This window comes from Thalassophryne amazonica, chromosome 7 (assembly GCF_902500255.1).
Source record: "Thalassophryne amazonica chromosome 7, fThaAma1.1, whole genome shotgun sequence".
In the NCBI taxonomy this organism is placed as follows: domain Eukaryota; kingdom Metazoa; phylum Chordata; class Actinopteri; order Batrachoidiformes; family Batrachoididae; genus Thalassophryne; species Thalassophryne amazonica.
In genome coordinates, this window is record NC_047109.1 from 78,494,833 (window position 1) to 78,522,145 (window position 27,313).

At 41.3% G+C, this 27,313-nt stretch overlaps 1 protein-coding gene across 2 annotated transcripts in view; it reads left to right on the plus strand.

The window, feature by feature from the left end:
- Window positions 1-21,900, plus strand: part of khdc4 (KH domain containing 4, pre-mRNA splicing factor) — a 60,072-nt gene extending 38,172 nt beyond the window's left edge. Inside the window, exons 11-14 of one of the 2 annotated variants that reach the window (XM_034174667.1) lie at window positions 16,052-16,195; window positions 16,466-16,575; window positions 16,682-16,764; window positions 21,206-21,900. In XM_034174667.1, the coding sequence (XP_034030558.1) occupies window positions 16,052-16,195; window positions 16,466-16,575; window positions 16,682-16,764; window positions 21,206-21,432 (564 nt within the window). In that variant the 3' untranslated portion in view covers window positions 21,433-21,900. Of the gene's footprint in view, window positions 1-16,051; window positions 16,196-16,465; window positions 16,576-16,681; window positions 16,765-21,205 lie in introns of those variants that run through there. The other variant, XM_034174668.1, reaches the window with a different exon arrangement.
- The last annotated feature ends 5,413 nt before the right edge of the window (window positions 21,901-27,313 follow it).

The following is a 27,313-nucleotide window of genomic DNA, read 5'->3' on the forward strand; positions in this document are numbered from 1 at the left end:
AATTGCAGGTTAAGACGCGTGTAAGAACGGCGGTGTTCTGCTGCCGCCGATAATGCCCTGTGTACCGCTGGTTTTATCCAGGCAAATCCTGCGTTACTCCAGGAACTTTTGCATATAGGCACCGCCCCCAGAGTATAATAGGCTGAAGCAGCAGGAATACATGCCTCTGTCACTGCAGGGGGAGGGAGATCATCCTCAGCCTTTTCTTCTCCTTCCTTTTCCCCCTCCTCAACGTGTTGCTCCGTCTCCACCACAGGCCTCCCCTCTGCTTCTGAACCAGACCTCTTGGTAAGTCCTTGCCGCAGCCAGTTTTCTTTTAGGAGGCATACTGGAGCTTCTCTGCAAAAATATCTGGAGCTGGCCGCGAGTGAGAGGCCTGCATGCAGCACGCTAGCATTTTTATACTGACCGCCGCCTATCGGCCGTTTGGAACGCCGTTAACCGGGAGGTGGCATTTAGAACGGCGTACTGTCCACCAGCGCCGCCGTTGTGTCTGCCTCTGTCGCCGGTTAAAATGCCCTTGAAGACGCCGATGTGGGCTCTATCGCCGTTTTACACTCTGTTGATTAGGGATACAACGCCGGCTGCCAATTACAGCGGTGTAAACTGCTGCACTACAGGAAGGGGCAGGATGAAATGGTGATTAAAAAGTATCAAACGCCGTTGTTTGCGTTGTCTCCGTCGTCACGTGAATTCTCCGGGAGCGCTCCCGGAATTATTCGACATGTTGAATAATTTTTTCGACGATTCCCGGTAAAGCCGGAACTAAGCTACGCCCCCTAGTGCCGGCGTTAACAGCGGCGTTTGATCCTTAAGACGGCCAAAAACTCTTCCGGGATGCTTCCGGGAGCTCTTACCATCTATGTGTAAACTGGGCTTTAGGGGCTGAAGGTGACAGTTCACAGTCTCAGTTCAGTTCACCAAGGGACTGAGGATCTCCGGAACTTTTTTTATGTTATTTCCCTTCAGCTGTAGTGCATAAATCTGTACTGTCATCAGTATGTGTAAGGCATGCGGCAAGTGGAATTAAAATAATGTGTCATGTACTCTGTCCTGTGCCCTGTTCTTGACGTTTTCAAACACAGGCGCACAGGAATAGAACAGGATTCTCTTGTCTCCCGTTCTCAAAGATGCAGTTTCGTCTGCTTCTGTCTCCTGGTCTGGTCACGTCAGTGCTGTATTTCAAGCTTGTAGTACGTCTGCTTCTGATCCTGGTTCAAGTTGACAGGTCTCTCTTTGGTCACAGCTGGTTACTCGTCTGCTTCAGGACCCTGGTATCTGCTTCAACCTCTGGTCTGTGTCTTTGTTCACTCCTGGTCACTCTCTGTCTCTGTTATGAAGCGCTTCCAGCCGTTGCTGGGCCTATAGGCCATCAGCCGACACTGTTACACGTCGCTCCCCTTGTCTTCTTCGGGATCTTTCAGGTATCTTTGTCTTTTGCAGTGGGATAGATGCACCCAAGATGACCTCTCTGCAATTTTCACTGCAGTGGGGGTGGTTAGCAGCACTTGGAATGGACCTTCCCACCTCAGAGATGACCAGTTCTTTCTCTTAATAGTCTTTATCAGCACCCAGTCGCCAATCTGGATCTGATTCTCAGGGTCCTGCACAGACATAGGAGAGTTTGGTATCTTGTTAGCGTGTATGACATTCTTATGGGATAACACGTTTCATATAATCAACTAATCCCTCATCCTCACTATCAGGCCCAGCTATTTTCTGTAAATCTGGTAGTCTGTAGGGCCTGCCATGCAAGATTTCGAATGGCGTAAGGCCAGTCTCTGAGCTGGGTGTTATATGCATGTACAGTTTCACCAAATCCAAACAATAAACCCAGTTTTTTCCTGTTTCTTCCATACATTTTCTGAGCTTACTTTTAATTGTCCCATTTGATCTTTCCACTAATCCTGCACTTTGAGGATGGTAAGCACAATGTGTTTTTGCATTTATTTTCAAATGTTCTATTAAATTTTGGATGATTTTATTTACAAAATGTGTACCATTATCACTGTACATTTTTTCAGGTATTCCATGTCTCGGAATTATGTCTCTACAAAGTATCTTTGCAACTGTTAAAGCATCTGCATGTTTAACAGGGAACACCTCTACCCATTTGCTATATGCATCAATCAATACTAGGCAATATATATATTTTTTTCCTTCACATTGGTTCAGTTCAATAAAATCCATATGGATTATTTGGAACGGGTATTGAGGGGTTGGAAATTTTCCTCGTATTGGCCTCTCATTCCCCTGTGGGTTATGCTTTGCATAAATTAAACATGCTCTGCAGATTTTTGTTTTGTTTTTTGGCACTGTTGTCGTGCGTTACCTGTGCTGCTCCACAGCCTGTCCAGTGGATTTTTATTTTATTTTTTGGCACTGTTGTCGTGTGTTACCTGTGCTGCTCCACAGCCTGTCTAGTGGATTTTTATTTTATTTTTTACCACTGTTGTCGTGTGTTACCTGTGCTGCTCCGCAGCCTGTCCAGTGGATTTTTATTTTTTATTTTTTTTTTATTTTATTTTATTTTTTTAGCACTGTTGTCGTGCGTTACCTGTGCTGCTCCACAGCCTGTCCAGTGGATTTTGATTTTATTTTTTAGCACTGTTGTCGTGCGTTACCTGTGCTGCTCCACAGCCTGTCCAGTGGATTTTGATTTTTATTTTATTTTTTTTTGGCGCTGTTGTCGTGCGTTGCCTGTGTTGCTCCACAGCCTGTCCAGTGGATTTTTGTTTAGCGCTGTTGTCGTGCGTTGCCTGTGCTGCTCCACAGCCTGTCTAGTGGATTTTTATTTTGTTTTAGCACTGTTGTCGTGTGTTGCCTGTGCTGCTCCACAGCCTGTCCAGTGGATTTTTATTTTTATTTTATTTTATTTTTTAGCACTGTTGTTGTGCGTTACCTGTGCTGCTCCACAGCCTGTCTAGTGGATTTTTATTTTGTTTTAGCACTGTTGTCGTGCGTTACCTGTGCTGCTCCACAGCCTGTCCAGTGGATTTTGATTTAGCACTGTTGTCGTGTGTTACCTGTGCTGCTCCACAGCCTGTCCAGTGGATTTTTATTTTGTTTTAGCACTGTTGTCGTGCGTTGCCTGTGCTGCTCCACAGCCTGTCCAGTGGATTTTTATTTTTATTTTATTTTTTAGCACTGTTGTCGTGCGTTACCTGTGCTGCTCCACAGCCTGTCTAGTGGATTTTTATTTTGTTTTAGCACTGTTGTCGTGCGTTGCCTGTGCTGCTCCACAGCCTGTCCAGTGGATTTTTATTTTTATTTTATTTTATTTTTTAGCACTGTTGTTGTGCGTTACCTGTGCTGCTCCACAGCCTGTCTAGTGGATTTTTATTTTATTTTAGCACTGTTGTCGTGCGTTACCTGTGCTGCTCCACAGCCTGTCTAGTGTCGGATTCCCTGTTTGGGAATCCGCTAGCTTAGCGTAGCTACTAGCTCTTAGCCGTTTTAGCATGGCGGCTTCTCCTGTCTCTCCCGTACTTTTCTGCTCTGGGTGTGAAATGTTTAGTTATTCCTCGGCCTCTTTTAGCAGTAACGGTACTTGTAATAAGTGCAGCTTATTCGTAACTTTGGATGCCAGGCTGGGCGAATTGGAGGCTCGGCTCCGCACCGTGGAAAATTCTACAGCTAGCCAGGCCCCTGTAGTCGGTGCGGACCAAGGTAGCTTAGCCGCCGTTAGTTCCCCCCTGGCAGACCCCGTGCAGTCGGGAAGGCAGGCTGACTGGGTGACTGTGAGGAGGAAGCGTAGCCCTAAACAGAAGCCCCGTGTACACCGTCAACCCGTTCACATCTCTAACCGTTTTTCCCCACTCGACGATACACTCGCCGAGGATCAAACTCTGGTTATTGGCGACTCTGTTTTGAGAAATGTGAAGTTAGCGACACCAGCAACCATTGTCAATTGTCTTCCGGGGGCCAGAGCAGGCGACATCGAAGGACATTTGAAATTGCTGGCTAAGGCTAAGCGTAAATTTGGTAAGATTGTAATTCACGTCGGCAGTAATGACACTCGGTTACGTCAATCGGAGGTCACTAAAATTAACATTGAATCGGTGTGTAACTTTGCAAAAACAATGTCGGACTCTGTTGTTTTCTCTGGGCCCCTCCCCAATCAGACCGGGAGTGACATGTTTAGCCGCATGTTCTCCTTGAATTGCTGGCTGTCTGAGTGGTGTCCAAAAAATGAGGTGGGCTTCATTGATAATTGGCAAAGCTTCTGGGGAAAACCTGGTCTTGTTAGGAGAGACGGCATCCATCCCACTTTAGAGGGAGCAGCTCTCATTTCTAGAAATCTGGCCAATTTTTTGGGATCCTCCAAACTGTGACTGTCTAGCGTTGGGACCAGGAGGCAGAGCTGTGGTCTTATACACCTCTCTGCAGCTTCTCTCCCCCTGCCATCCCCCTATTACCCCATCCCCGTAGAGACGGTGCCTGCTCCCAGACCACCAATAACTAGCAAAAATCTATTTAAGCATAAAAATTCAAAAAGAAAAAATAATATAGCACCTTCAATTGCACCACAGACTAAAACAGTTAAATGTGGTCTATTAAACATTAGGTCTCTTTCTTCTAAGTCCCTGTTGGTAAATGATATAATAATTGATCAACGTATTGATTTATTCTGCCTAACAGAAACTTGGTTACAGCAGGATGAATATGTTAGTTTAAATGAGTCAACACCCCCGAGTCACACTAACTGTCAGAATGCTCGTAGCACGGGCCGGGGCGGAGGATTAGCAGCAATCTTCCATTCCAGCTTATTAATTAATCAAAAACCTAGACAGAGCTTTAATTCATTTGAAAGCTTGTCTCTTAGTCTTGTCCATCCAAATTGGAAGTCCCAAAAACCAGTTTTATTTGTTATTATCTATCGTCCACCTGGTCGTTACTGTGAGTTTCTCTGAATTTTCAGACCTTTTGTCTGACTTAGTGCTTAGCTCAGATAAGATAATTATAGTGGGTGATTTTAACATCCACACAGATGCTGAGAATGACAGCCTCAACACTGCATTTAATCTATTATTAGACTCTATCGGCTTTGCTCAAAAAGTAAATGAGTCCACCCACCACTTTAATCATATTTTAGATCTTGTTCTGACTTATGGTATGGAAATAGAAGACTTAACAGTATTCCCTGAAAACTCCCTTTTGTCTGATCATTTTTTAATAACATTTACATTTACCCTGATGGACTACCCTGCAGTGGGGAATAAGTTTCATTACACTAGAAGTCTTTCAGAAAGCGCTGTAACTAGGTTTAAGGATATGATTCCTTCTTTATGTTCTCTAATGTCATATACCAACACAGAGCAGAGTAGCTACCTAAACTCTGTAAGGGAGTTAGAGTATCTTGTCAATAGTTTTACATCCTCATTGAAGACAACTTTGGATGCTGTAGCTCCTCTGAAAAAGAGAGCTTTAAATCAGAAGTGTCTGACTCCGTGGTATAACTCACAAACTCGTAGCTTAAAGCAGATAACCCGTAAGTTGGAGAGGAAATGGCGTCTCACTAATTTAGAAGATCTTCACTTAGCCTGGAAAAAGAGTTTGTTGCTCTATAAGAAAGCCCTTCGTGAAGCTAGGACATCTTTCTACTCATCACTAATTGAAGAAAATAAGAACAACCCCAGGTTTCTTTTCAGCACTGTAGCCAGGCTGACAAAGAGTCAGAGCTCTATTGAGCTGAGTATTCCATTAACTTTAACTAGTAATGACTTCATGACTTTCTTTGCTAACAAAATTTTGACTATTAGAGAAAAAATTACTCATAACCATCCCAAAGATGTATCGTTATCTTTGGCTGCTTTCAGTGATGCCGGTATTTGGTTAGACTCTTTCTCTCCGATTGTTCTGTCTGAGTTATTTTCATTAGTAACTTCATCCAAACCATCAACATGCTTATTAGACCCCATTCCTGCCAGGCTGCTCAAGGAAGTCCTACCATTATTTAATGCTTCAATCTTAAATATGATCAATCTATCTTTGTTAGTTGGTTATGTACCACAGGCCTTTAAGGTGGCAGTAATTAAACCATTACTTAAAAAGCCATCACTTGACCCAGCTATCTTAGCTAATTATAGGCCAATCTCCAACCTTCCTTTTCTCTCAAGGATTCTTGAGAGGGTAGTTGTAAAACAGCTAACTGATCACCTGCAGAGGAATGGTCTATTTGAAGAGTTTCAGTCAGGTTTTAGAATTCATCATAGTACAGAAACAGCATTAGTGAAGGTTACAAATGATCTTCTTATGGCTTCGGACAGTGGACTTATCTCTGTGCTTGTTCTGTTGGACCTCAGTGCTGCTTTTGATACTGTTGACCATAAAATTTTATTACAGAGATTAGAGCATGTCATAGGTATTAAAGGCATTGCGCTGCGGTGGTTTGAATCATATTTGTCTAATAGATTACAATTTGTTCATGTAAATGGGGAATCTTCTTCACAGACTAAAGTTAATTATGGAGTTCCACAAGGTTCTGTGCTAGGACCAATTTTATTCACTTTATACATGCTTCCCTTGGGCAGTATTATTAGACGGTATTGCTTAAATTTTCATTGTTACGCAGATGATACCCAGCTTTATCTATCCATGAAGCCAGAGGATACGCACCAATTAGCTAAACTGCAGGATTGTCTTACAGACATAAAGACATGGATGACCTCTAATTTCCTGCTTTTAAACTCAGATAAAACTGAAGTTATTGTACTTGGCCCCACAAATCTTAGAAGCATGGTGTCTAACCAGATCGTTACTCTGGATGGCATTTCCCTGATCTCTAGTAATACTGTGAGAAATCTTGGAGTTATTTTTGATCAGGATATGTCATTCAAAGCGCATATTAAACAAATATGTAGGACTGCCTTTTTGCATTTACGCAATATCTCTAAAATCAGAAAGGTCTTGTCTCAGAGTGATGCTGAAAAACTAATTCATGCATTTATTTCCTCTAGGCTGGACTATTGTAATTCATTATTATCAGGTTGTCCTAAAAGTTCCCTAAAAAGCCTTCAGTTGGTTCAGAATGCTGCAGCTAGAGTACTGACGGGGACTAGCAGGAGAGAGCATATCTCACCCGTGTTGGCCTCCCTTCATTGGCTTCCTGTTAATGCTAGAATAGAATTTAAAATTCTTCTTCTTACTTATAAGGTTTTGAATAATCAGGTCCCATCTTATCTTAGGGACCTCGTAGTACCATATTACCCCATTAGAGCGCTTCGCTCTCAGACTGCGGGCTTACTTGTAGTTCCTAGGGTTTGTAAGAGTAGAATGGGAGGCAGAGCCTTCAGCTTTCAGGCTCCTCTCCTGTGGAACCAGCTCCCAATTCAGATCAGGGAGACAGATACCCTCTCTACTTTTAAGATTAGGCTTAAAACTTTCCTTTTCGCTAAGGCTTATAGTTAGGGCTGGATCGGGTGACCCTGGACCATCCCTTGGTTATGTTGCTTTAGACGTAGACTGTGTTTCATAATTATTGTATGGCCTTGCCTTGCAATGTGGAGCGCCTTGGGGCAACTGTTTGTTGTGATTTGGCGCTATACAAGAAAAAAGTTGATTGATTGATTGATAATGTTTTGCATATGCCTGAAATCCAAACGTCACAAAATGAGCATTAACCAGTCCAACCATTCCAGCTGTAGAAGCGTGACATGGTCCATGACTTAAGACAGCTGCCCACTTGATAAGGCTGTGGGGTAGGACTGGTTTGTTTGAGGATTAGCCATACACACCATCAGCGGTTTGGTGGACATTGTGATGCATTAATTTGCCAAAATTGATTGATTGGATGAATGATAAGCATTGATTAATATAGATTATTACGTGCAGGCCAATCTTAATATGACAATTCAATTCCTGACAATGATCCAGTACTCCAATTAGATCAATACACTGCCTACCATGTAGGCATACAGGCAAATTTGACCCCACCACAGTACCCCAGTGCCATATCCTCATGTCCTAGTGAGTCAGAGTGTCACAGCGCCAAGGTCGAGTAATCGTGACTGGGCCTGCCTTAGGTTGTCCCAGGGTTTAAGATGGGATCTTACCCGTCATGGGCTCGCAGCCTTCCATACTGGGCAGGGGTTCCAAGGGGTGGGGGAACACCCATTAATAGGTGTCATGTCAATACAGTTTTGATTGCACAGAACATCAAACATGCAGGATCATTGAAAATGAATTGAAGTATCTTTTTAGCAATTTATCCCAGAATAGAACTGTTGGATTAATCAATGCTTAAACACCAATAATAAATAGAAATAATGACAGAATCTGATACATAAACAGTGTTTGGTTCGCAGGAATAACTATGTGTCAGGATGGACAATAATGTGAAAAGTTGTCCAACAATCTCTATCCTTTAAGGCCTAACCTAATCTGCATACATCAACTGATAATTAATAAGCACTTCATCTGTCATCAATGCTTTATAAAAGCCTGCAGCTTCTTATTCGATTTGCAGCAGGGGTTAGTTGCATCTCATGAGAGTTCACATTATTTCAATCGGAACACAGGATGATCAAAATATTGAATTATTATTATTTGTTGCTTCTACATTGCTGTCAATTCACCCTCGCCAACATTAATGCTTTCGACAGGAGTACTATAAACGTTACAATAATCAGCATAGTTTTACTGTTCACACACTGTACAACCTTCTGCTCTGCTCTCCGGCTGGAGTGATAAATTACACTTTGTTTCCAAAACAAACCACGCTTCAAAAAACAGAACACTGAATGTATTTGGTAAAGTCAATGCAACGTAATGCAAAACAACATTAAAGCTGAAATTGATTACATCAAATAAACAATATCTCTAAATTTAACAGAAACAAACACTTTTAAAACACTAGTATCAATTACATGCAAGCAATTACATGTAAAACCCCTATACTACGCAACATATTATACACACATGTAGACACGTAGAACTCAACGGAACTGTTAATTACAGTGGACTGATATGAGACTTTTTTCTTTTTTTCTCTTTCGCCAACCTTCTGTCAGGCTGTTTGGTGCCCGGAGGTGAAGAACCGGGTATGCAATCACAGTCTCACAATCAGTTTTTTTAGTCCTCAGAGAATCTACCACAACCACTGTTCCCTTCTGTCTGTTATGTCATCAAAAATAATTAGTGGATCAGTCAATCAACAATTTTTCAATCTTTTAGCAGTATTTAATATGTATACTGGGGAACTGATTCATAGAAATGTTTTATAACCCAAAGTCTTCATTGCCTAGATGAGCCTGTTTCCAGCAAGTTCATGAATACCCGCTGGAACTCATTGGCCTAAGTGGTCAGTTCCACAGTAGCTCATTCATGATTACTGAGGCAAGATTGTCAGAAAAGAATCAACCCACACAAATTTCAAACTAACACCACACAAACATATATCACACAACAATAAATCCAATCATTAATCACTCTACTGGAATATAATCTTGATGAGCTTTACTTAAAATCTGTTAAGTAGGCGAAACTAACCAACTTTTACATCTTATCCAGTGTACAAAAATCAACCATATTTTAACCACTTCATCCCAGTTACATGATCGATCATTCAATATGGAAAGTAGGAAGACGATAGTATTTATTGTCTTTGAGTTATCATCTTAACAAGCTGAAAAGTTTTATTTCATCAACAGATCTATTTCAGAATTCTCCCTCAAAATACTCTATCTTTTACCCTGGACACCAATTCACACTCGTATACATGTACAAAATTGATTAATGTGCACTTATTTCTCAGTATCTTAACTCCACGCTTTAAAATGTTTGAGGAGCCAGCAACTGTGACCTTGACAGTTATCTAAAACAATTCACAATAATTACACACAGTGTGTCTATATAGCGACAGCAGAATAAAAGTAAGGAAAAATTGATAACAAGTATAATCTTCTACAACCCCTGGCAAAAATTATGGAATCACCGGCCTCGGAGGATGTTCATTCAGTTGTTTAATTTTGTAGAAAAAAAGCAGATCACAGACATGACACAAAACTAAAGTCATTTCAAATGGCAACTTTCTGGCTTTAAGAAACACTATAAGAAATCAGGAAAAAAAAATTGTGGCAGTCAATAACGGTTACTTTTTTAGACCAAGCAGAGGGAAAAAAATATGGAATCACTCAATTCTGAGGAAAAAATTATGGAATCATGAAAAACAAAAGAACGCTCCAACACATCACTAGTATTTTGTTGCACCACCTGTGGCTTTTATAACAGCTTGCAGTCTCTGAGGCATGGACTTAATGAGTGACAAACGGTAGTCTTCATCAATCTGGCTCCAACTTTCTCTGATTGCTGTTGCCAGATCAGCTTTGCAGGTTGGAGCCTTGTCATGGACCATTTTCTTCAACTTCCACCCAAGATTTCAATTGGATTAAGATCTGGACTATTTGCAGGCCATGACATTGACCCTGTGTCTTTTTGCAAGGAATGTTTTCACAGTTTTTACTCTATGGCAAGATGCATTATCATCTTGAAAAATGATTTCATCATCCCCAAACATCCTTTCAATTGATGGGATAAGAAAAGTGTCCAAAATATCAACGTAAACTTGTGCATTTATTGATGTAATGACAGCCATCTCCCCAGTGCCTTTACCTGACATGCAGCCCCATATCATCAATGACTGTGGAAATTTACATGTTCTCTTCAGGCAGTCATCTTTATAAATCTCATTGGAACGGCACCAAACAAAAGTTCCAGCATCATCACCTTGCCCAATGCAGATTCGAGATTCATCACTTTATGACTTTCATCCAGTCATCCACAGTCCACGATTGCTTTTCCTTAGCCCATTGTAACCTTGTTTTTTTCTGTTTAGGTGTTAATGATGGCTTTCGTTTAGCTTTTCTGTATGTAAATCCCATTTCCTTTAGGCGGTTTCTTACAGTTCGGTCACAGACGTTGACTCCAGTTTCCTCCCATTCGTTCTCATTTGTTTTGTTGTGCATTTTCGATTTTTGAGACATATTGCTTTAAGTTTTCTGTTTTGACGCTTTGATGTCTTCCTTGGTCTACCAGTATGTTTGCCTTTAACAACCTTCCCATGTTGTTTGTATTTGGTCCAGAGTTTAGACACAGCTGACTGTGAACAACAAACATCTTTTGCAACATTGCGTGATGATTTACCCTCTTTTAAGAGTTTGATAATCCTCTCCTTTGTTTCAAATGACATCTCTCGTGTTGGAGCCATGATTCATGTCAGTCCACTTGGTGCAACAGCTCTCCAAGGTGTGATCACTGCTTTTTAGATACAGACTAACGAGCAGATCTGATGTGGTGCAGGTGTTAGTTTTGGGGATGAAAATTTACAGGGTGATTCCATAATTTTTTTCCTCAGAATTGAGTGAGTCCATATTTTTTTCCCTCTGCTCAGTCTAAAGAAGTAACCGTTACTGACTGACTGTTTTGTGTCATGTCTGTGATCTGCTTTTTTTTCTACAAAATTAAACAACTGAATGAACATCCTCCGAGGCCGGTGATTCCATAATTATTGCCAGGGGTTGTAGAAAAGAAAGAACTGCAACCTTATATGTACATAAACAAAATTCATGTTGAAAACGGAGAACTCCTTATCTTTGCGAGTGTGTACATTCACACGCAAAGTGTCCATTCTTCCCACACTTCCAACATGTCAATTTCCTCTTTATCTCACGCCCACGGGCTTTGCCTCTGGCCGCTCTGCAGCGCTGACCTTTGCCCTTTCCTAAAAAATACACTTCTTCCTCACACATCATTATGACTGATCCGGCAGATTTAAAAACTGCTATTTTTGGTGCAAAAGCATGGTCTGGTGTATTTTTCACTCCACATCTCTCTTGCCTTTTTGTAAAATCACTGGTGTTCTCTTTTATGGTATCAAATGACTTTGTTGTGGAGTTTAACTGTAATTTTCCCAAGAAGTTAACTGTCTCTCGCCACATTTTTAAGTGTTCAGGTGATGCTGGATCTTTGGTCATCATCTGTGGTGTGGTGAGTGTAGGGAGGTGGAGAAGGCACACTTGCTGTAGCTTCAGCATTATCTGCAGCTGGGTAAAGGGCTGCCGGTGTCTTGTTATCAATTTCATTTTTATTATAAAAGATGCTCTTAAGATCATCTTGTCCCTGCTTCAGTTTGTTTTTGACTTTATTCTCAGCCTCACGCCACCTGTAGGCTTCACTTTTCCACTTTAGTGATTTTCTAACCCACGCTTTTTTTGCTTTTTTGCAGAGTCCTTATCTTTCCTCTTTATATTATCCACTAATCCTGTTGTTGCTTCTGCCTGTAATTTCCCTGAGAAATTGAACTATTTTGCCATATGCTTAAATGTTTAGATGACCCGGGAAATTTAACCTCCATATACCTGAAATCATTAGACTGTGGTTGTGTGTCATGTTTACTGTGAGAACAACAGCAGTTGCCCATTTTAGCTGTTTGTGGGGTTATCTCGTAGGGAGATCTAAACGAACAGGCTGCTGTTCTTTTTTCACTGTTTGGTCACCGATCAGTCTGAAAAGTGTCACCACTTCGACCTCTGAGAGGTGGGTGACCTTGCTTATGGCTTCTTTTCAGACTCGTAGGTTCACAAACAGGTGTGGTGCATATAGAACGCTTACAACCTACTTCACAGACAGGGCTTCGTTTCTGCCAGTGGGTTAAAACTGGTGACAGGCCCCCGTGATTCAGTTGTGTACGTTCTCAGTCATAAAAACACACACATTCACACAAATACATTCACACCACTGCGCTTCAGCTGTTATCGTGTTTTAGCTCCGCCGTGATCACGCTTTCTGCTCCAACCTGTTTTTATATCAGAATTTATATAGTATATTTATATAATATATCAGAATTTGCGGCTCGCCACCGAAGGTTTCACCGACCTAACACTGTACAGTTTTTTACACGCTGTTCCGGACCTGAAAGTGGTCTTTCAGTTGTCTCTTGCTTTTTTAACTGCCAATTTTAACCGCTGCCGGCTCAGTCTGGAGCCAACAGCCACATCAGGTGTCTGACACAGCGGGAAATGCAGTGCGAGCACGCGGCTCTGTAACAGATGCTCTTTAACCGCTGCGCCACCTGACTTTTCTCTTTCTGTCCCAGAGAGTAAAATTTAACGCTTTACAGCCAGGCGTTAGCCTCACACCTTACAGTGTTTAAGCCAAGAGACAAACCAAAAAAGACATTACGAGGGTTTTTCCTCACGGTGGTCCCGGCCACACACACACGTGCACATAAAGAAAAGCAGTCTCACCTGTGATCACACTCTGTCACCACCGCTGAAGTCCGTATGCCTTCACCCCGTTAGGTGCTGACCTGTTAGGGAGGGAACCCGTCCCCCCGGAAAAGGGTCTGTTGGAACTAGTCCTGGCCGTGGCCACAGTCTCCACGGCGTCTTCCATCACAGGCCGACCACTGTTCCGGTCTGTTGGCACCCGGCTGTCGAAGGACCAAGATGTCGGAGTTGAAATCTGTAAAAAAGCAACTCAGTTAACTAAACACAAAGAATGATCACGCTAGAGACTGAATTTCATTTCCTGATCAGGGAGAGCCAGCATGACCCCTCGTCACTGTCCGTCAGTCAGCTCTGAAGGGCCCGCCCACTCTGCTCCTGAATTTATTGCACACAGACATATTACAAAACAATATACAAGGCACAGCTGCATTTCTTCAGTCAATTCATACTTGTATCACTTCGCACCTGGAAGGCGCCCTGCAGTCTTGCTCAGACAGATAATTGTTCTTCAAATTGAGACATTACAGCGCCAGCTTCGAACTAGTGTATAGGCTGTGTTATTCTCTGCTCAAGGCCAAAATATTAATCTGTGCTCGACAAAAACATAGCTCTAGCAAAACAGTCTGCGCATTCATTCACCAACAAATGTTACTTTTCTTATGGGAGCAGTTGTAATCTGTGTTCAGCAAAAACATAGCTTTAGCAAAACAGTCTGCGCATTCATTAAGCAGAAGAACAAATGTTACTTCAACAGTTCAGTTTATATTTCTGCTTTGACAATGAGTGATTATTTAGAAGAATAATGGTGCATGAACTCTTACACATGCATATATGGAAAATAGAGAACAGAATCAAAAACAAGATCAAAGGCTTTAGCAATCAAAGTAAAGACAAAGACATTAATATTTAATAATAATCTTGACAATATATAGAAAACTCTATCAGAGACAAGTGAGAGAAGCCATCAAGACACAATTTTGGAAGAATGTTTGGCTTCTGTGGGTGTGAGTGGAGGAACTGGGAATATAACATTTTTATTTTATCTTCATTTTACATACAGTTCCTACTTTTTTATTTGTGGTTGTCTCTGTTCCATTTCTGAAATTAAAGCGCTACTTTAAGGAAAAGTGTTAACATTTTATTGTTTTTTTAAACTTTGTAGTAGAACAAACACAAAAACCAAACTCTTATAAAGAAGGAAAAAATACACAAATGTGCAGGAAAAACTGAACAATGTAGACTGATTTGACTCGTGATTTTTGAAAATAATAAGCGGTAACTTACTTTGAAATAAATGAAATGCAGAGCTGCAGCCTAATAATTTTAAAAAATAAAAATCAGCAGCTTGTATTTTTATTCTGACTATAGAGTTCATTTCCTCTTTTTTCTCCTCCTCAGTCACATTTTGTACTTGAACATTAAACAGCTACATTAAGCCATCTAAAATAAATATCTGTGGAAAATAACAGCCTGTTAAAGTTCAGAGTTCTCGCAGCTTTATGTGATTTCTGCTTCTGAACATCACTGCAGAGTTTCTCCACATCATGTTTTTTAAATCACACACGTGTGTGTGATTTTTATTCTGTTCATTCATATATTCTCATTTTAAGGAATTTTGACCAATTTATTTCATTTCACAATTTCAGTGTAACTGTCACTGACACGCGCACACGGTGTGAACAGGACGTACCATCAGAACAGTCCAGAGAGAAATAAAGGCAGCGCCATAGTTTAGCCCCGCTCCCCCTCTCCTCTCCCTCCTCGCAGCCAGCCGACTCACGCGCGCGCACACACGCACACACACACAGGCGGCTGCAGCGATTGGACCCAGTCTTTATTTTAGACGGCTTTAAGCAAAGCCGCCCGCTATTTTTTCTGCGTCTTTTTCGAAAATTTACCGCTCAAATGACAGCAGGATGGCTCGCTGCCTAAAACCTTGGATCATGCTCCCGTCTTCTCCCGTGAATTTTAAATCCCGTACCGTCCCAATCACGTGATAAATAGCAAAGTTGACTCCCATCCCGTGGGATTCCCGAAAAAATGTCAGCCTCTACTATGAACGCACACTCCATACAGTGGTCTCGCGCACACATTGATATCATGTTTTCCGATTGTCCGCTGCGTGGAGAGTGGCGGGAAAACCGAAGACGCTTTCCCGCGAGGTGCGACACAAGACGTGATATAAATAAGAAAACAAAAAGGCGGAGGTCAGGTATTTTGGTTCCGAGCGATGAAAATAAAGAATTTGAACGTTTTAAACCAAAAAAATAAAATGCCACTTGTCCGGTCGGACAACGATTAGAGCGTATTGCTTGTCCGATCACATTTTACACTTGTCCTGGACAATTGGACAAGCGTTAATGTCGATGCCTGTGTTTTTATTTACATTTTACACAACGTCCCAATTTCATTGGAATTGAGGTTGTACAGTCCGTAATATGTTAACAGTTCTTTAGAGGATGTGCCTTTTGTATACATTATTAAAACAACACTCTTTAAACCTGTGGCTCACTACGTTTTACATGACATAATTTAAGGCAGTACTAATTCGGTACTTTGTGATGACCACATAGTCAGCACGCTTGCTTCGAAAACAAAAGGTTCCTGGTTCAAGACCACCTGTGCCCATTCTCCATGTAATATGGAATTGGATCAGGAAGGGTATCCAGGGTAAAACTTGTTACAGAACAACATACAGAATCAGATGTGCTGTGGTGACCCAGAGCATAAAGGGACAAGCTGAAAGAACTCATTAGGTACTTCTGATGAAACCTTTACACATTTTAGGAATTTGCCCTCATCTTTTTATTTTATTTTATTTGTAGAACCTTCCTCCTGTTCCCTTTCCTCCATCTACTGCAGCACCATCTAAAGCTCCACCCTCTGGTGCCCCAGCCAACCTCCCACAGAAAAGACGCTTCACAGAGGAGGTGCCTGACGAGAGGGACAGTGGCCTGCTGGGATACCAGGTGATTAACAGCTTTTTCACCTCTGTTCACTGCCTTTCCTCAGTTTCCGCCCATTGTTATTTCAGGTTTTTAGTTGCAGAAGTTCAGAATGAGGTATTTATGAGCAGCTTAAATTTATCCTTCATAGTGGCTGGGAAAATATCAGTGTAATCACAGGTTTGTGGTAAGCTTTAAATCATATAGAAGTAACATAATCAATAAATCAGAAGTATCAGCTCAGGGTTTAGTAGAGGATATCTGCTAATCGAGCCTGTGTTTTTCTGCTCATAGCATGGACCCATTCATATGACTAATTTAGGTGCAGGCTTCTCAGTGGACAATCCGGAGGCGACAGGTCCCCCACCATCAAGTTCCTCTAACCCGCCGAGTGAGAGGAACAGGTACTGACATTTGTTTGAATAATTTTTTATTTTACAAATCAAAAACCTAAGGTGCACACAAGACTCTGTGGGCATACTGTAATCAACTCATATTTTCCTTCAACAGGCAGCTAATGCCGCCACCATCCTTACCTGTGAATGGCGTGAGACCGAAGTTGGAGGAGAGAAGGGTGCCACAAGGGCCTTTGGGTGAGAGCCTTATCCTGTGGACTGACAAGTCCCTGGTGAAATCCAAATCCACAGTTCCTGACTGTGCTAGGGCCGGCCACTATGACAGACAATATGTTGATAATTTCCTTGTTTTGCGTGCATATTAGTGTCTTCGGTCCGCTCATCGTCACATGTACTTGAAAACTGCTTTAAATTGCAGTTTCTTTGTTTTGGCCATGTATGTTGCTGTGAGACACTGTTTCTGAAGCTGATTATCCAGTGACTTGACTCAAATGAGGGGCACTTAATTTAAAAAAACAAAACAACAACAACAGAAAAATCTAATTATTGACCTTTTTGCCTAAGACCAGATCTGTTCATATGATTAATGTGGGGCTGCAAAGAACAGTGTGTTAAATCTTCTCCCTCAGTGTGGGGTATATGTTATATGGAGCAGATACTTTGAAACATATACAGTGAGGAAAATAAGTATTTGAACACCCTGCGATTTTGCAAGTTCTCCCACTTAGAAATCATGGAGGGGTCTGAAATTTTCATCTTAGGTGCATGTCCACTGTGAGAGACAATCCAAAAAAAAAAAAATCCGGAAATCACAATGTATGATTTTTTTTTTATAATTTATTTGCATGTTACTGCTGCAAATAAGTATTTCAACACCTGCCAATCAGCAAAAATTCTGGCCCTCAAAGACCTGTTAGTCTGCCTCTAAAAAAAATCCACCTCCCCTCCACTTATTATTCCAAATTAGAAGCACCTATTTGAGGTCGTTAGCTGCATAAAGACACCTGTCCACCCCACACAATCAGTAAGACTCCAACTACTAACATTGCTAAGACCAAAGAGCTGTCCAAAGACACCTGAGACAAGATTGTAGACCTCCATAAGACTGGAAAGGGCTACGGGGCAATTGCCAAGCAGCTTGGTGAAAAAAGATCAACTGTTGGAGCAGTTATTAGAAAATGGAAGAAGCTAAACATGACTGTCAGTCTCCCTCCCACTGGGGCTCCATGCAAGATCCCACCTCGTGGCGTATCAGTGATCCTAAGAAAGGTGAGGAATCAACCCAGAACTGCACGGGAGTAGCTGGTCAATGACCTGAAGAGAGCTGGCACCCCTGTTTCCAAGGTTTCTGTTGATAATACACTAAGACGCCATGGGTTAAAATCATGCATGGCACAGAAGGTCCCCCTGCTTAAATCAGCACACGTCCAGGCCCGTCTTAAGTTTGCCCATGACCATTTGGATGATCCAGAGGAGTCATGGAAGAAAGTTACGTGGTCAGATGAGACCAAAATAGAACTTTTTGGTCTTCCACTTGCCGTGTTTGGAGGAAGAAGAATGCTGAGTACCATTCCAAAAGGCAGGGATGTACATCTGGAGCTGGTCCCCGGGCGCCTAATGGCGACTTCTGCTCCTACTGGCAATTAGGATGGGTTAAATGCAGTAGACATATTTCATTGTGCAGGGAACATGTTCTTCTGTGCATATGACAATAAAATTCCTTTGAATCCTTGAAAAACACCGTCCCTACTGTGAAGCTTGGGGGTGGAAGCATCATGCTTTGGGGGTGTTTTTCTGCACATGGGACAGGACGACCGCACTGTATTAAGGAGAGGATGACCGGGACCATGTATTGCGAGATTTTAGGGAACAATCTCCTTCCCTCAGTTAGAGCATTGAAGATGGGTCGTGGATGGGTCTTCCAACATGACAGTGACCCCAAACACACAGCCAGGATAACCAAGGAGTGGCTCCATAAGAAGCATATTAAGGTTCTGGAGTGGCCTAGCCAGTCTCCAGCCCTAAACCAAATAGAAAATCTTTGGAGGGAGCTCAAACTCTGTGTTTCTCAGCGACAGCCCAGTAACCTGGCTGATCTAGAGAAGATCTGTGTGGAGGAATGGGCCAAAATCCCTGCTGCAGTGTGTGCAAACCTGGTGAAAAACTACAGGAAATGTTTGTCCTCTGTAATTGCAAACAAAGGCTACTGTACCAAATATTAACATTGATTTTCACAGGTGTTGAAATACTTATTTGCAGCAGTAACATACAAATAAATTATTAAAAAAATCATACATTGTGATTTCTGGATTTTTTTTTTTTTTTTTTTTTTTTTTTAGATTATGTCTCTCACAGAGGAGGACATGCACCTAAGATGAAAATTTCAGACGACTCCTTGATTTCTAAGTGTGAGAACTTGCAAAATTGCAGGGTGTTCAAATACTTATTTTCCTCACTGTAGTTAGGCTAGGGCTGGGTTATATGACAAAAGATAAAATCATGATTCCCCACCCAAACTGATTGATTTCAGTGTTTATCACAATATATAATTTGATAATGCTTCCAGTTTGAAGAATATGACTGAAGCTGATCAAGAGGAAAACAGACATGACTAGGAGAGAAACTCATTTATTTATGTGGAAAGTGCTACATGAATGACCGGTAAGAAAGGTATATCACATGTGCAATCCATCAGAGGCATACTTGGTGCATATTTGACATGGATAGCAAAATATGTTTTTAAGACTTGCACTGCTGCACTTTTGACTTTGTGACAATAACAGATATTGCTGTTATTGTGGCACTGTTGAGCTGTGTGAATAAAATAGACTTGTTGTGTCTAAGTGAAGATGGGAGCTAATGTGTTTGTAAAACGTGCACTATGGCTCTGCAGAAGCAGCACTGACAGATAGTGAGTGCATAGTGTATATGAAATGAAGGGAACATGTGCTTATTTTGTGATTCAGGTTTAATTTGTCCAGTACCAATCAAGCAAAAAAAAAAAAAAAAAAAACCTTGTTCAGGCCTGTTTGCTTCAGTTGGGTTATCTGTCATTTTTAACTTGGTGTTTGCTGCGGCTACACCAAGTATGTGATAAGCTGCTAGATCTGTCCATATCGAATGAAATTGTACATGGCTTATCACAGAATATGACATAAATTTTGTTACAATCCTAAGTCACCTGTTTAATTGCCAAGCCCTAAGTTAGCTCCTCCAAAGTGATACTTTGGAAGATTATATTTCTGTAGATTTTAACAACTAGAAGAGAATTGTCAACATTCCCTTCCAGTTGCACCATTTATTTCACTATTTATTTATATTTTTTTGCATATTGATTGATATTTATCACAACATATGATTTACTAAAGTTCCCTGTTAAAGCTTATTATTTTGGGAAGCATTTTTTTAATAAATGCTGCATTTACTATGGTAGCAGTGGTACATGTCTAGGAATTTAGTGTAAAAGGTCAGGACAGGAGGTTTCTTTCTGTCTCCCTGTGGAATTCTTGAGGGTGTCTTCAGTGATGGAACATTTTGTTAAACATTAATCCATTCACACAAGACAGCCTCCATGTCTTTATTTTGTTATCCTGCTATAAGTATCAGTCTAAAAATAACCTCTGTTTAATACAACTTTTTGTGTTTGGTCACCAGTTGCTTTAGCTTCAGATGATGCGAGCTTATTTCACAGGAACTTTTGATGCCTCTTGTCAATTCCCTTTCTCATTTTGAGCTTTCTTCACCACTGGTGGCTTAAACACTTTGTGCATGCTTTTGTGAAAGCTACAAGCTCACATTTATTTTTGTCTGTGTAGAATATAAAGTTCCAAGGCTTATCATAATTATCAGTCTAAATTTTATTGTGATATGTTTCCTTGATCATTGTATCGCCCAGCCCTAAGTGCATCACACGGAGGCTTAGCGGCACTCTTGTCAGCGTGGTTTATCTTCTGCCACATGAAGCCACTGTGGCCATTTACAATATGTGCAGCTGAGTTGAGGTCAGTCAGTGATTCCACTTGTTTGACAACTCCTCAAGTCTTGGCTTCAGAGTAAAGCAGAGACTCTGAGCAGCTTTTCTGTGCACACATTCAGCCTGAAACTGGCCTTGATGTTTTTTTTTTAATGGCTCTTACAGGATTCTGCAGCTTTGACTAGAAATCTTCAGGTAGTGAGGTGTTGCTCTCATTTAGTATCGCTGATTGTCCTGTCTTACGAAAAGAAGCCTATTAATTTCACCCCACTTGTCTTCCTGTTCGAATGAGCTCATCAGGCTGGTGTGTGTACTTGTTTGCTTTCCTAACTAATGAGAATCTCTCTTGTTTTTGTGTTTTCTCTTCTTTTCTGTGTTTTTCTTCTCTTCCATGTATCTCTGGGATGATGCTGGATACTGATTGGGGGTGGGGCACGACTCACCACTCTCCTGCCGCTCCAATGGACGGCCCTAACGCTGTCGCTCCCCACCAACCAATGGCTGCTTTCGAATGGCTGCCCTTCCTCCACTCGACTGACATAAATAACTGTTTCTCCCAAAATGTGTTTGGTTGTAATTAACTTGCACTTGTCTTTTTTTTAAATGTTGTTTTTGGAACATGTTGCTGCTGTTTGTTTTTTTTCTCTCTCCCCCTCTCTCGTGTGCCTCTTTGCTGCTGTTTCTTGCTTGCTCTCCTCCTCTCAGAGCCCGCGTTGAAGAGAATGAAAACGGGATTAGTGGCATACAGCGGTGATTCCTCTGATGAAGAGGAGGACCACTCGACCTTCAAAACCTCAGGACCAGGTAACCCTGGTGCGGTTCTCCCCACCTCCTCAGGCTGGACTCAGGGCTACCGCTGCCCTCCCCCGCCTCCCCCTCGTGCTAAAACACAGCCGCAGCAGCAGTCCATGCCATTCTGGATGGCACCCTAAAGTGTCATGGACTCACTCATTCATTTATCACACAGGCTGCTGATTCAGAAGTGGCATCATGTCATAATCCTTTGAGCACCAGCAGCCATTCTCTTGTTTCAGGGAAGAGACCCCTTAGTGTCCCTGTTTCAGTGCACATGCTATAGTTTGAAGATGAACATTTGAAAGACTGATCCTCCAAACTATTATGTACCTGTCATTGAAGGAGTAATACTCTTCCCCCTTTTGATTTGGAATGGAACGACCAGTCATATGAAGTGCTGGGATCAAGTGTCTGTGTAAAAATGTGGAGCCACTGTTGTGCATCCTTGTTCATGTCTTCATTTTGTCCTCAGCACAGCTTTTCCTGCTGCATTCTTTGCCATTCTCATCTTTTGTACATATCACATCAGAATACAATGTAGTACGGCTGTTGAGTTTATTTCAGTGTTTTATGAAATAAATAAACCTAATTTATTGTTGGTTGAAGTTGTTCTGGATTACATCTTGTGTTTTCATTATTTGTTCAGTCACATTTTTACAGTTTGAGTACATAAAGTTATGACTGTGCAGCTGTGTATCAGTGAGATGAACCTTACATTCTGAAGAACGACAAAATATTTTCACATTTAAGCCATTCATACAGTAGCAATACACTGGTTACGATGGACCGTGGACATGATTCAGCACTGCTACAAATAACTAAATGTACACTTCAGATAATCAATTTTGATTTAAGTTTTTGATCAGGTCACTTCCTATGGCAAGCTTACAGAAAAGTGAAGCATCCATTAAGTTGCCTTCTGTTATAGTTTGTATTGGCTTTGATTCATTTGTTATAAACATGAGGAGAGCACACACCGTGTTGTCTACAGATTACATCTGAGCATTTAACCACAGCAGTCAAACTCATGGACTGTTTTGGCAAATGGTTTTACGACCTATGTGCCATTTCACATGCTAAGGCTGTTTTCTTTATCCAGGTTTGGGGCTGTAACCAGTTACTGGTTTCCGCTGCTCTGAGTTTTGATTTCTGTTAGGGTTGGGATAACTGGTTAGCTGGTACTCAACTGGAACAGAATTAGTCAACCAGGTAGGTAATTGAGAAAAAATGATTTTCTTACACTTTAAGGGTAAATCTGTACAAAAATAATTTTTAATGTTTTTTTTATGGCTTCAATATTGAATTTACAGATTATATATATATATATATATACACACAGAGACAGTACCAGTCAAAGATTGGACATACTTTGCCATTAAATTAAATGTGTGTGTATCAGAGGCGGTTTCTGTAAAAGACTGCAAGGGAAGCTCAGCTTCCCCTAAAATGTCAAAAAAAATTAAATGGTCAAATATGTAGAGTTTGTTATTTCATTGTCTACAAAGGCGTTAGAACACATTCATCTTGAAGAGTTCGTTCAGAATCAGCTCCATTGACTTTTTTAAAATTCTCTTAAATCTGCCTGGAAAGGTTTTATTTTCGTTGCCTCGAAACTCGACGCTCATTGGATAAACGCCACGATTTTGTCCCGCCCCCAGACGCCGGGCGCCTCACTGGGTGAATAGATGTGTGGGCGGGCCTGGACGCTGGACTTCTGCGCAATGATTGGATATTCAGTCGACAGGCTGAATCCCGTTTTGATTAGTATGCACATTTTTGCGTATTTATGCTTTTTAAAATTTATACCAAAGTGTTTTGCGTGGGCTATAAATCAGTTTTAAAGGCGCACAGAGAAGCACACTGGATTAGACGACGTTATGTGAGAGGATCTCGGTGAGTTACTCTGCTTCGTTCTTCATTAAGTGTTTAAAAGTCGTACGTTAATTAACGTCCTGGTTTGCAACACATCAAAGTATTCAGAATTATAAATGTATCTGGGCATATGTGTAATTAGCGGTTGCTGATGTATTTTATTCATGAAAATTAGCAGAGGTGGGACGAAGTCACTCTCAAGTCCCAAGTCAAGTCTCAAGTTATAATGACCACCAGTTGTTTGCAAGCTGACTTGAGACTTGCCGATTCATGACCTGAGAATTACTTGACAGCGACTTTGTCCCACCTCTGAAAATTAGTGACGGAGAAAACGAAGTGTTTTGAAACACTGAATCAATATGAAGCAATGGTTCAGTGTTTTGAAGCTTTGGTGCAATTACATATGGCGACATCTGCTGGCCAATCTTTAAACATAACATTGGTCATTTGCATTGAACAGTGTCATGAAACAGGCTCTGTTATGTATGTTTAATAATAAAGCACCCTGCTCAGAGTGCCGCTCTCATTGGAGCAACAACACACAGAATGTGTCTCTTCCCAGATAGATCTCTTTCAGTGCTAGTGAGGCAGCTTAAGTCAATATAACATAAGAATCTTTCACTTCAATCAATCAATCAATCAACTTTTTTCTTGTATAGCGCCAAATCACAACAAACAGTTGCCCCAAGGTGCTCCACATTGCAAGGCAAGGCCATACAATAATTATGAAACACAGTCTACGTCTAAAGCAACATAACCAAGGGATGGTCCAGGGTCACCCGATCCAGCCCTAACTATAAGCCTTAGCGAAAAGGAAAGTTTTAAGCCTAATCTTAAAAGTAGAGAGGGTATCTGTCTCCCTGATCTGAATTGGGAGCTGGTTCCACAGGAGAGGAGCCTGAAAGCTGAAGGCTCTGCCTCCCATTCTACTCTTACAAACCCTAGGAACTACAAGTAAGCCCGCAGTCTGAGAGCGAAGCGCTCTAATGGGGTAATATGGTACTATGAGGTCCCTAAGATAAGATGGGACCTGATTATTCAAAACCTTATAAGTAAGAAGAAGAATTTTAAATTCTATTCTAGCATTAACAGGAAGCCAATGAAGGGAGGCCAACACGGGTGAGATATGCTCTCTCCTGCTAGTCCCCGTCAGTACTCTAGCTGCAGCATTCTGAACCAACTGAAGGCTTTTTAGGGAACTTTTAGGACAACCTGATAATAATGAATTACAATAGTCCAGCCTAGAGGAAATAAATGCATGAATTAGTTTTTCAGCATCACTCTGAGACAAGACCTTTCTGATTTTAGAGATATTGCGTAAATGCAAAAAGGCAGTCCTACATATTTGTTTAATATGCGCTTTGAATGACATATCCTGATCAAAAATAACTCCAAGATTTCTCACAGTATTACTAGAGATCAGGGAAATGCCATCCAGAGTAACGATCTGGTTAGACACCATGCTTCTAAGATTTGTGGGGCCAAGTACAATAACTTCAGTTTTATCTGAGTTTAAAAGCAGGAAATTAGAGGTCATCCATGTCTTTATGTCTGTAAGACAATCCTGCAGTTTAGCTAATTGGTGCGTATCCTCTGGCTTCATGGATAGATAAAGCTGGGTATCATCTGCGTAACAATGAAAATTTAAGCAATACCGTCTAATAATACTGCCCAAGGGAAGCATGTATAAAGTGAATAAAATTGGTCCTAGCACAGAACCTTGTGGAACTCCATAATTAACTTTAGTCTGTGAAGAAGATTCCCCATTTACATGAACAAACTGTAATCTATTAGACAAATATGATTCAAACCACCGCAGCGCAATGCCTTTAATACCTATGACATGCTCTAATCTCTGTAATAAAATTTTATGGTCAACAGTATCAAAAGCAGCACTGAGGTCCAACAGAACAAGCACAGAGATAAGTCCACTGTCCGAAGCCATAAGAAGATCATTTGTAACCTTCACTAATGCTGTTTCTGTACTATGATGAATTCTAAAACCTGACTGAAACTCTTCAAATAGACCATTCCTCTGCAGGTGATCAGTTAGCTGTTTTACAACTACCCTCTCAAGAATCTTTGAGAGAAAAGGAAGGTTGGAGATTGGCCTATAATTAGCTAAGATAGCTGGGTCAAGTGATGGCTTTTTAAGTAATGGTTTAATTACTGCCACCTTAAAGGCCTGTGGTACATAACCAACTAACAAAGATAGATTGATCATATTTAAGATTGAAGCATTAAATAATGGTAGGACTTCCTTGAGCAGCCTGGCAGGAATGGGGTCTAATAAGCATGTTGATGGTTTGGATGAAGTAACTAATGAAAATAACTCAGACAGAACAATCGGAGAGAAAGAGTCTAACCAAATACCGGCATCACTGAAAGCAGCCAAAGATAACGATACATCTTTGGGATGGTTATGAGTAATTTTTTCTCTAATAGTCAAAATTTTGTTAGCAAAGAAAGTCATGAAGTCATTACTAGTTAAAGTTAATGGAATACTCAGCTCAATAGAGCTCTGACTCTTTGTCAGTCTGGCTACAGTGCTGAAAAGAAACCTGGGGTTGTTCTTATTTTCTTCAATTAGTGATGAGTAGAAAGATGTCCTAGCTTCACGAAGGGCTTTCTTATAGAGCAACAAACTCTTTTTCCAGGCTAAGTGAAGATCTTCTAAATTAGTGAGATGCCATTTCCTCTCCAACTTACGGGTTATCTGCTTTAAGCTACGAGTTTGTGAGTTATACCACGGAGTCAGACACTTCTGATTTAAAGCTCTCTTTTTCAGAGGAGCTACAGCATCCAAAGTTGTCTTCAATGAGGATGTAAAACTATTGACAAGATACTCTAACTCCCTTACAGAGTTTAGGTAGCTACTTGGTGATACAAGCACCAAATTTGGTACATAAGTACTGCAGGACCTTAGAAAAGGTCGCTATCCAGGTGAAAAAAACAAAATGGCCGACATTTTTCAAGATGGCTGCCACATTAAAGGTGAAAAAGGGTGTTTTCAGCTCAGAATGTCGAGGAATCAAAACATCTGAGTAATGCAAATATCAAAATGTATGTATTCTGACCAGGAGAACTTAATAGTATCAATGTCATTCCAAAATGGCCACCATTTTTAAAAATGGCAGCCATTTCATGACTGAAAATGCATATTTATGACACATCCAGCTGTCCGATCACGTTTTTACATATTACATACAAAACCTTGCCATCATTGTTGTAATACGAGGTCTGTCCGTAAAGTATCGTACCTTTTTATTTTTTTCAAAAACTATATGGATTTCATTCATATGTTTTTACGTCAGACATGCTTGAACCCTCGTGCGCATGCGTAAGCTTTTCCACGCCTGTCGGTGACGTCATTCACCTGTGAGCACGCCTTGTGGAAGGAGTGGTCCTGCCCCCTCGTCGGATTTTCATTGTCTGGAAATGGCGGAATGAAAAGGACTTTTTTTCCATCAGAATTTTTTCAGAAGCTGTTAGAGACTGGCACCTGGAAACCATTCAAAAAATTTATCTGGCTTTCAGTGAAAATTTTACGGGCTTCACAGAGAATAAGGACTTTAACTACAGGTTTAAGGACCCCTTTAAAGGACGGTCGGTGCGCCGCGCTGCGAGCTGCGACGACGCGGCACAAACTACTGGATCATTTCTAAGCTGATGGCTCTGTGGATACGAGACCGTCATGTGCTGTTTCTCTGGTTATCACAAGAGCTGGACATCAGCCATTTTCCGGCAGATTTCACTTTTAACAAGAGATTTTGTCATGGAAAGCCGCGCGGAGGCTTCGCGCGTCACGACCGATTCGCTGATGAAGCGAGACAAAGGAACACCTCCGTTTCGGCGTGTTAGAGGACAAGTTGGGACATGTCTATCTCGGCTTTCAGTGCTTACCAGTCGAGTGAGTATAAAAGAACTTGTGGAGAGCTGGACATGTCCCAACTTGTCCTCTATGTTGGGAAAGTGTAGGAACACGGACCCACAACAGGGGGCGCAAATGAACGGACAATGGAGGAAGTCAAATAACACTTTACTGTTGTGAATGGGCACAACAGACACAACAGATTACAACAATAGACAACAAGTCAAATCACAGAAGGTGTCGTGTGGGCAGGCTCGAAGATAGAAGACGTCTGT